Here is an 11445-nt window from a genome sequence, read left to right as displayed (position 1 = left end):
AAAAAAAATTCATTTAAATGGGGGGGGAAATTGCGGTAAAAAAAAAAACGGAAAAAAAAAAAAAAAAAAAAAGAACCAAGCAAACTCTAGGAAAATCCATTTCTGTCACCAAGTCACAAATATGTGAAAGCAGGAACAGAGAATCATAAGATAATTAAACTAATTATCTTCTAATTGCCTGGAGCAGCCTGCACAAGTTCCAACCAGGCAGCAATACAATAGCACACTTCTCACCCTTGTTTTACACTTGTATCCCCACGACGTATGTTTATGCACATGGTAACCTACATCTCTCCTGGAAACAGTGAAATTAATCAAGAATCTAGAGGATAGCCCTGCCTCTATCCCCTACAAAATGGTCAGAGAAGTGGCTGGTAAAACCAGTTTCTTCATAAATCTAGGATAGACAGCAATCAGAAAGTTTATGCAAATGATCTCAAATCACAGAAGACAAAAATGCTAACAAGGGGGTGTTTCACAGTCAGATGAGTACCCAAGACAAACAAGCCACATTACCTGTCAGCCTTCATCAGAAGGTGAGGTGGCAGCTCCAGGAGCTGGTTGTGCTGTACATCCAAGACCTCCACCGAGGTCCTTTCCAGCCTGTCTGGGAGCCTTGCCAACTGATTGTGTCCTGCCAGTAGTTTCCGGAGACTATTATTACAAAATAACCTGTACAAAAAGGAACAAAAGAAGGCAACTTACTTAGAGGAAGTTTGGGGTAAAGATTAAAAAGGAGTAAGAGGAGGAAAAAAACTTAAAATAATCTCTCCAAAAATCATAAATTCATGTAGAGCAACTGCAAGTTCATTTTAACAAAAGGTCATACTTGGAATAGTTAATATTTCGATGTTTTCCATACTTAAAAAAAAGAGGATGGGGAAAACTATGAAAATGGATACTGAGCAAAGCAGCTCTTTGTAGTGTAAAAGAAGTTTCATAGAAGTAGACAGATACTACATAGATCAGTCAAATCTTGTCAGATTCACAAGGCAAGCTTTAAAAAGTTGTATGCTTCTCCAAGGTAGTCTTGTACTGCCCTAGAATGCTAGGTGTTTTACCCACAAGAGATTCTGAATACACCTAAGCAATCTTTACCTACAGGATCAACATTAAATAAAGTACACTTCTATTCAATTAAAATTTTACAAATGCCAACCAAGAAAATGTCATGCTTTTCCTCAGTTGCATTTCACAGTCCTAATTGTTACTCCCTTTCCCCACTTCTCTGTCTGTACATTTTTGTTTTCTCTTTGGTTTAATTCCAGACCAAGGTAAAGATTCTAATTCTCCTGAAGAGAACAGAATGCACTTAATCCACTATTTTCTTGTTTGGAAGCTTGGCTGTGTTCCTTTCAAGTGTTTTCAGAACTACAACAAACGATGAACACTTTGTTAAGCTAATGTAAATCTGCATTATGACCACTCCAGGCTTCTCTAACAGTTGTAGAGAATAAACAACGATGTGCCTGGTATACACACAGACATCTGGGGGCTGTGGAAAAGTGACACTGTAATGTGCATCCTGCTCACTTAAGAATGAGAATTCACTCACTGTGAATTTCGCTGCTGTGAAAGAGCTAGGCTTCCTCATCGACCTTTTGTTTTCCACCATTCTGACCTCACTCACCAATGTCCCCATTGTTTTAATTAATGCATTCATTTTTAATTTACAAAAATATTATGGATACTTATGGTGCACAACATGATGTTTTGTATATGTATACGCTGTGGAATGCCTAAATCAAGCTAATTAACATACACATTATCTCATACCTATTTTTTTGTGTGTGATGAGAACTTCTCAAATCTCTCAGCAATTTTAAGAATAAAATACATGGTTATTTAGTCACTAGTGTTATACAACAGATCTCTTGAATTTATTCCTCCTATCTAATTGAAATCACCATACATATGGCATAACTTCATTCACTTAAAATATTAAAACTAGAGTCTTTGCTCACAAAGATGCTAGCAAACTGTCTCAACCCTGTGACACCATGGGACACCACTGAAGATAACTGACTTTCCAAGTTTAGATATCAGTGTGATGACAAATTACTCAGGCCAGTCAGATTACCCATGCAGTCAGTCTTCACAGGGCAGTCCCTGTAACAGTCACACCAACCCATTAATTCAGCATTTGGTTCATTATAAACATATATATATTCTTTGTCCGTTAACACATAGATAACTGAAAAACAGGTGACGAAATCTTTATCTTGATCTTTCCAAATAAAAAGTAGATTTGATTAACTACAGGATGAGTATTAAATGCTAATTATTAGATTTATTTTAATTCTTTTGGATACTGTTTAAGCATTAAAATACTTTCTTTCCCTTTTATACATTTCCACTTCTAAATAATAATTTCTGCTTTGTCAAAGCCTTCACATACACAACTTAGACTTAAAAAAAAGTTTGAATATTAAATCAAGATAAATGGATCACTGTCTTGCCTGAATATCAACAATAGGCCTCATACAAGTTTCCAACTAAATACCATAAACAAGAAAACAATACGTATTGTTTTTCTCCCACGTGTTACACACACACACAGAGTTTAAATTTCTCGACAATACAGCATTTGGTATTTGCTTTGAATAAGCATTTGTTTAGATCCCAAAAAAAACCTGTACTGATGAACAACAAATCTAAGATTAATAAACTTTGAGAAAAATTGGAAAAAATATCATTATCTTGTATTTGTATGTGTGTGCCACGTGTATATGTATGTATATATAAAATGTCTTTGTTGCATGCCTACAGTGAAACAGAAGCCTTAGCCAATATGCTATCTGTTGGAGGGGAGAAGAGAAAAAAATACGAGGAAGGATACAGTAAAAAATGTTTTCAACAAATTATTTTTTCCCCACTAGTAGTAGTCTGTTTCATTTTTGCTGTTCCTCTTCTAAAAGGGTTAGGCACAGACGCGCACACATATCCCCTTCTAGATAATGGTGATAAGCTACACTGGGTCACCTACATGCTCAGTCAACATAATACCCTAGAGCAGAAAGCATTTTCAAATGGATCAAATTTACAGGTAAAATGAATGGCTGTGGAACAAAGTGAAATTAACCAAGCTTTTCAGGGACTGAAAATGTAACTCAGATATCTTTAATGAGAGCTATGTTCTAACACAATGTTACCCAACAGAAATATAAGCCACACATGTAATTTTAAATTCTCTAGTAGTAGAGAATTCTCCCATCCTATTTCCTTCTCCCTTTCACCCCCCAACTGCTCCACAACGACATCATAGAATGTAAAAAAACTAATATTAATACAATTTTTTAAAAAAGAAAAAAATTCTAAGCACCATTGACTGCATGACTTTGAAAAGTCTGCCTGAGAGTCAAAGCCTTACTCTCCACTACATGAAGAAAGTTTAGAACTTGAAGACACCATAGGGGGTAAAAGATACCAAATCAAATTTTAAAACAAACTCTTGAAGGGGTTCATAATAACAAGTTAAACACTGAATCAGCAAATTTTTTTTATATTGCTTGTCTACTTTGAGATTCTCTCACTTGATCTGCAATACTTACCGGGCAGGAAGTTCACATATTTGATTATGGCCAATATCTAAAACTTCTAGCTTTCGGCTTTCACATACCCACTCAGGCACATTTTCTAGGCAGTTCCTAAATACAAGAACATGAAATTATTATTTTTTGATTGAATTTGGCCTCAAATATGGTTCTAGATTTAAAATAATTGCAAAGAATAAAACTTTAAATGAAACACCAAAGTAGAGTGAGTATAAATCAAAAGGATACGTGTATTCGCTTTACTCTAAAAGCAAGATAAATTGTGATAGGAAGAAGAAATAAAGGAAAAATAAGAAAATACACAGTTATATCACCTACGTCATCTCAAAAGTCTAAATAAAAGAAGTCTAGTTCCCAGAAATATTTCCTTATGAAGTCCTCAGACACATGCAAATACAGGGAGAGGATGTCTGACATTGTAAAACACACACACACACACACACACACACACAGTTAAGTCAAAAAGTCGAATAACCGTAACACAGTTTTATTTTCAAGTTTACATTTTTACCCTTAACATTAAAATACTTCACAGCAGTTGACAACATGCAAACACAGCTGTAAATAAATGGGAAGAGTGAAAAGCAATTTTAACATGGCAGCAGTGGGGCCGGCCCGTGGCTCACTCGGGAGAGTGTGGTGCTGATAACACCAAGGCCGCGGGTTCGGATCCCATATAGGGATGGCTGGTTGCTCACTTTGGTGAGCGTGGTGCTGACAACACCAATCCAAGGGTTAAGATTCCCTTACCAGTCATCTTTTAAAAAAAAAAAAAACATGGCAGCAGTGAAAAGGTGCACTGACAGTTTAAGACTCAAAGAATTAATTGAAAACATCTACTTTAGCATCAGATGATAATTATGACTACTAGAAACAAGTGAAATACTCTAATGGTGACTTTAACTATTAAATGAATTGGCCATTACTTAGACAAATCTACAATATTTGAAAGTCTGCTAGTCATACATGGTTGGCCTTTTTTTTTTTTTCCTTTTTGTCTTTTTTCATGTCCAGCAACGGATCGCAACCCTCAGTGTCGCGCCCACACCGGACCGGGACCGGCAACGGGATCGCAACCCTCGGTGCTGCGCCCGCCCCTCGCTCAGCCAGTGAGCGGGAACCGGTCTGTATGTGGGATCCAAACCCTCGGCAGGAGCGCCGCCGCGCTCCCAAGTGGCGCACTGTAGCAGTGCACCACCGGGCCGGCCCGTACATGGTTGGCCTTTTACCTTCTTTTTAAGTATGTGAAATGACCAACCACAAAGAATCTAAAATGGTATGTGTATTATAACTACATTTCTTGATACACATATGAACAATCCTGTGTAAATACGATGCTTGGGACAAGGACTGTAAGATATTACAGCAAAATGGAAAATAGTTGTAATGTTAAGGTAGTGGTATTATATGTGATTTAAAGATCATTTGCTCTTTAATTTTGCTATTACATCAACTTTTCAATTAAAATGTAGAAATAGAAGGCATTATTTCAGCTTAGTAACCAATAGACACACACAGTTCTGGCTTTGAAGTCCTAAAGACTGACACAATTATTTTATTTTATAGTACTTAACCTCTAAAACATCTCAACAGGACAAAAGAATTAAATTACACCTTAGTAAAAGCAACCTTAACATTAAAACTCCTGTAAGTGATAAAATAACCTGGAACTTTTAACTGAGGAACTGTCAGGACCTAGAAAACACTATGATAGATGATGGCTTGAGAAGTGGATGAGGTAGAGGATGTTACAATGAAGATTCTGGACACGAGGCTACAAAAGGAAGACGATTATCATTTAAGTGGCAGAATTCAGGCATAAGCATTTCACAAGAGTTTCCAATTCAGTCTTACTTAGGGTTTTCAATAGGTACCATTTGCCAGTTACATTCTATAAATAAAAGGAAAATAGATACACTCTATGGCCAACTCTCTGAAATAAATCTGTTCAAGAAATTTATATGAAACCATGTAAATGATGATGTAAATAAACCACTCTTGTGCTATTATTTAAAAGTGGAAAACAACAATATCTAGGGCTGACAGAAAAAAAAAAGAAAGAAAAGGAACTTAATCAGGTAATGTCTGACTGCAAGTTCATTAAACAAAACTGTCTGGGCCGGCCCGGTGGCACACTGGAGAGTGCGCCGCTTGGGAGCGCGGCGGCGCTCCCGCCGAGGGTTCGGATCCCATGTGGAGACCGGTTCCCGCTCACTGGCTGAGCGCGGTGCGGGCACAACATCGAGGGTTGTGATCCCGTTGCCGGTCAGTAAAAAAAACAAAAAGGAAAAATAAAAAACTGTCTGACATGTTTAGTGGGAAATGAAGTACTACTCAAAAATGTTTATAATATAATTACAAATTTATAATAAAATTATAATTGCAACAATTCTCCCAATAGCTACTGTCACATTCTTAGACATATTAATATTACTTATAGTAATATTAATACTTATATTAATATTATTACTTATAGTATATTATTAAAATAGCTAAGTCTGTGTACTTTCATGATGAAAGGCAAAATTCTATACATGACAAATCACAGTAGTTGTAATTACAAAGTATGATGACTGTTAACAAATATATCAGAATTCACACACTGAAGTTACTTAACAGTTGTCACCTAGAAAGGACCAGACGCTCAGGTGTTTAGAAAATTTTGTATATTTCCTTTGAAATTACCTTTAAAACCAGTTTCAATTTTAGTGTGTAAAATTTTTAAAATTTAATTTGCATAAATACATCCTATAGACAAAGTCACACCTTTGTGCCCTTAAAAAGTCTGCTACCTATTTGTGGGAACCAAAATAAATGACATACTGCAGAAGCTAATTTGCATAAAAGGTAAGACGGTCAGCCTACTTGAAAAGGAGCTAATAAAAATGAGCAGGTTGTACAGAATTCCTATTTTGGTAGGTTTAGTCACTGCAGTGGATCAAATATCTCCCCCAAGAATTCCTATGTTGGAAACTTTTTTTTTTTCCCCCTTTTTGTCTTTTTTAGTGACCAGCAACGGGATCGCAACCCTCGGTGTCACGCCTGCACCATGCTCAACCAGTGAGCGGACCGGTCTCTATATGGGATCTGAACCCTCGGCAGGAGCGCCGCCGCGCTCCCAAGCACCGCACTCTACCGAGTGCACCACCGGGCCGGCCCCGCTGTGTTGGAAACTTTTAATCTCCATTGTAACAGTGTTAAGACGGTGGGAATTCCTATTATGGTAACTGAAAGGTATGGCCTTTAAGAGGTGATTAGATTGTAAAGACTGTACCCTTGTGAATGGATTAATCCATTGATGGTTTATTGGGTGGTCACGGGCATGGTTATCGTGGCTTTATAAAGGGAATTCCTATTATGGTAACTGAAAGGTATGGCCTTTAAGAGGTGATTAGATTGTAAAGACCGTACCCTTGTGAATGGATTAATCCATTGATGGTTTATTGGGTGGTCACGGGCATGGTTATCGTGGCTTTATAAATGAGTGAGAAGCTTAGCTCACTCTTGCTCAGCACACTCTCCATGTGACAGACACCCTGTGCTGCTGTGGAGAGTCACCACCAAAAAAAGCCCTCACCAGATGTGTTCCCTGGATTTTGGATTTCCCAGCCTCTGAACTGTAAGAAATAAATTTCATTTCCTTAAAAATTATCCAGTTTCAGGTATTCTGTTATAAGCAACATAAATGGACTAATACAGTCACTATTTTCTAAGGAGATATATATATATACAAAATAACAAAGAAGGATCAAAAGAAATACAGCACTTTTTTTTAAAAGTGAAGCTAACAATTTCAGGGAAAGACATGAACACATGGTTAATATAATTAAATAGCTACTGGACCATCAAAATTACACTCAACTCACTAATCTTTCAAGCCCAAACCTGGCATTCAAATTTTGTACACATGGACACCTTGATGCTTCTGGTTTGAATCACAGCGCACAAATGCAGTGTTTTAATCAATAGATATTTATAAACATTTTTTAGAGGATAAGTAAAAAAAACAAATTTAATTTTTATTATTTACCTTCAAAATATAAAAGAAATGCTTATTCATAAGTTACACTAGAATTATGTAAATTTTCAAGTAAACTTTAGAGTGTTCTAAGATTTGACTTCTTACCTTGAAACATCCATGTAGGACAGATAATTCGGAACTGGGTAAACATCAAGTTGAACAAGTTCTAGCAGGGAAAAAAATACAAAAACACTACTATTCAAGTGACACAGAGACTCTTTTTGTATGTAGAATATCGTTACTGTGCTTTATTCTCTATTGTTTGTTTAGTTTAGGAAGTACAATACATCCATTTGTTCAACTTTGAAGCCACAGAAAAGTAAAAAGAACTTCTAATTTAATCACAAGATCTTATTCAGAGATTGAAATAAATCACTCTTTCTGCTTTCCTACCTCTGTCCTATCCATTTACCGTCATTCTCCTCTTGTTACGCATGCTAAATTATATCTGGAAGATTAACCAAACAAATACATCTTTTTAACTGTCAGGGTTCCTTCCATAAAACCAAATGCATCTTGTCTTTGGCCATCATCACTCTACTGAAACAGCATTCTGGAGGGTCTAAAATGACTACTCAAATCTACTCAAATCTGAAAACTCTTCCGCTAAACTTTATGAAATGTGACACCACTGTTCATCAAAAAAGCTCTATCTGATTGCCCACTCTGGGCCCAACTATGGGGTAGATTTTAAGTCAACTTTTGGTATCAGCTCTCTCTTCTCTTCTAGTTATCTTACTTCCATGGTTTCAGGTACCATGTTTGAGCAGATGAGTCTCAAATTAATATCTGTAGTCCTAACTAGAAGTTCCCTTTAGTTCACATGAAGCCCATGACAATAACCTGGGTTAGCTGAGTGGTGGATCACCTCACTCTTCTCCCATAACTGTACCCTGTACGCTTCTCCCATAAACACTCCCTGTACACTACTTTCACATTAACAGTCTTAAAGCATCACTTCCATCATGTCTCCTCCACTTAAGAATCTCTACTGGTTCCCTGTAGCTTACTGTACTAAGTTCTATGTTTCCCCACTTGACTCCAAGCCATTCACTCCTTAGTTACTTCTTTGAGTTCAGAATCTATAAGTTCAGAGTTCCCTGTCTTCTCCCAACTGCCAAACAAGCCACACTCAGATTCTTTCCTGCCACATCATTGCCCTTTGCTATCCAAATCCTATAACCCTTCAGTGCTCAGTCAAACTGACTATACTAGGACCTGTCCCTATTTGAGGTTTGGCTCATTTCTCCCTTATCCTTCAGAACTCATGAGCTATATACCATGCATAAAACAAGTACCTGATAAACATTTGTTCAACTTGGCAGTAGTAAATACTTGTTTTTGTTATTTGCTGATTATAGGAGATTTAGATCTTCACTTCAGCAAACATGTACCCATATGACCTTTTCTTTTTCAGACCTGTCATGAATTTCAAATTCTCAGAACAAAATTATATTAAATTCCCGTGAGTATACAATTCAGTTTTACCTTAATGTAAGTTCCTATGTTAGTGGAACATGAAACTGGAGATCCTGAATGAAGTCTTCCTTTCACTCTCCAATATCAAATCAAGTTCCAGATTTACTATCTTAGCAAGGTAATCCCAAAAACAGATCATTTCTCCCCCCACTAAACAGAATAAACAAATCAAAAGTGGGAGTAACCTATCTAAATATCACAATATGCAAAAAAAGCAAATTAGGAACAATAAAATCTTCCTTTTGATTCCTTTAAATACCAAGCCAGCATTCTTCTTTTATGACGTTTAGCAAAATTTGACACTTATTTTACAGACTAATGAGGGGAGAAAAAAGAAAGAGGCAGAGATAATAGCACTGTGTAAATTCTTTGAACCAAAAGAGAGAAACTCTCATGTGGTCTATGTTACATACCATTAGAAGAAGCATAGAGAGCTTTTAGGAAATAGCCACAGATGTTTAATGTCACCAATTGATTCCTTTCACAGTGTAAAACTTCAATGTTGTTGAAAATCATAACATCTAGATCACCAAGTTTATTGTCTCGTAGGTCAAGCTGAGTGACATGCCGCAGAAAGTCCTCTTCATCTGCTATTAGCTTCCTAATCATGTTCAATCTTGAGAGGAAAGAGACAAAGACTACAATTAACTGCAATATTATAAATCAATGACCACACCCTAATATGGTAGGGTAAGGAGAAAGGACTTAAGTCTCACTGCATTATAGCTCTCCATGATTTCTTTAATCTCATCTGGCCTTGCTTAACTGGCCAGATTCTCTGGCTATTTTTAGCTACAATTCCACAAGGTCTCAACCATCGCTGTATATTTTAAAATGTTTATTTTGAAACACAAGTTAGACCACTAAGGCTTGGAGAGGCACAAGCATATTGACTACTTTAATTCATTTCAAAAGGAAAAAAATCCACTTTAGCATTTCTTGCCAAAGAATCAGGTTGTGAAACTGTTATCATACTAGAAAAAACATAAGAAACAAAATCAAGAACAACCCATTAAGCACATTACAACTGCATAGGGAAGGAGAGGGGATGAGTGAGCAGGTAGGTAGATGAGCAGTCATCTCATCCAGAAAAACAATAACAAATGGAGTCGCATAATGAATGGGAGCTCCAGAGATGGGATTCTAAGTACACAGATTCTCAACTGTGCAGGACCAGGACTGACTATCAAAGCTATCTCTATCTATAAAATATTACTTGAAAAAGCAAAGTGCAGAAAATACTGAAATCTGGCATTTAGGGCTCAGTGAGAAATCAGAGAGTGAAGGACAACAATGGAAATCAACAACTCTAGGATGGAGCAAGGCACAGTGGAAAACTGGCAGAATCTCTAGCCATGAGAACTGGTTAGTGAACCGACTGAAGTTGCTGTGGATGAGCAGCCAGAAGGTAAATAAGTAAGTAGGAACCAATATAACAAAGATTTATTTAGCTTCAAAGGGAAGAAAAATAGACAAAAATCTCAATTCCCAGTTTGCAAGGCTATGCCTAACTCCTTTAAAACAACACAACAACAACAAAAACCCTCTATTTTTCATTACAATGCTAACAAAGGGCTGAGGTCATGTAGTTGATTAGAATAGCATTAATATTAAGGCTGGAGATCAGAAAAAACCCAAAGTTCCCCACAGCGAATTTCTGCCCTTTCAAAAAGTAAAATAAAATGACTGAATTATTAAGAACGATCATAAAGCCTTTGAAACACACGGAAGAGTGACAGAAAAAGACAAGATTCATCAACATGCAAGCACAGCAGATGGCCTCTTCAAATGCCCCTAAGAGGATGTGTTGCTGGTTCCTTCTCTTTCTTTATTCCAGGTTGTAAGATTTAAAAACTGGCCTCTACCCAGCAATTTGCCATTTCCAAATGTTCACTAGGTATCTTACTAGAATGTGTATGCAGAATGAAAAAAAAAATCTTAAGGCTGGCCAGTTAGCTGAGTAGGTTAGGGCATAGAGCTGATAACACCAAGATCCACGGTTCAATCCCTATTACTGGCCAGCTGCCAAAAAAATGACAATGACAACAAAAAATCTCACCCTTAGATACAACAGACTGTAGAAATTTTTTAAAATGTTCCATGTTCTCCCCAATCTACACTTTAAAAAACCTTCATAATGGCATTATCATCTTCATTTGAAATAGCCACACACACCAATTCATTGTATTAATACTAAAATAACAAAAGTATTGGTTTAATGAAGAAACGAAAGAAAATCTATAACAAAAGGAAGGTTAACATTTAGATTAAATTGCCAACTCTTACCATGATTCGAACATCAAGTTCTATTGAGAATATTGTAACTGACAGATAAAATTGTATGTATTTACCATGTAAACATGTTTTGAAGTATACATACATTGTGGGACG

The 11445-nt window shown here is 36.6% G+C and overlaps 1 protein-coding gene across 1 annotated transcript in view; it reads right to left on the bottom strand.

Moving 5' to 3' along the window:
• The window catches only part of PHLPP1 (PH domain and leucine rich repeat protein phosphatase 1), a 214656-nt gene that overhangs the window by 48088 nt on the left and 155123 nt on the right, over nucleotides 1-11445 (bottom strand). The window contains exons 7-10 of the mRNA XM_008591231.1: nucleotides 9468-9670; nucleotides 7681-7741; nucleotides 3552-3647; nucleotides 517-672 (exon numbers count right to left, since the gene is read on the bottom strand). Of these exons, the coding sequence (XP_008589453.1) occupies nucleotides 517-672; nucleotides 3552-3647; nucleotides 7681-7741; nucleotides 9468-9670 (516 nt within the window). The remainder of the gene's footprint in view (nucleotides 1-516; nucleotides 673-3551; nucleotides 3648-7680; nucleotides 7742-9467; nucleotides 9671-11445) is intronic.

This window comes from Galeopterus variegatus, unplaced genomic scaffold, assembly GCF_000696425.1.
Source record: "Galeopterus variegatus unplaced genomic scaffold, G_variegatus-3.0.2 Scaffold146, whole genome shotgun sequence".
NCBI lineage: Eukaryota > Metazoa > Chordata > Mammalia > Dermoptera > Cynocephalidae > Galeopterus > Galeopterus variegatus.
This window is presented reverse-complemented; position numbering and strand designations above follow the sequence as displayed.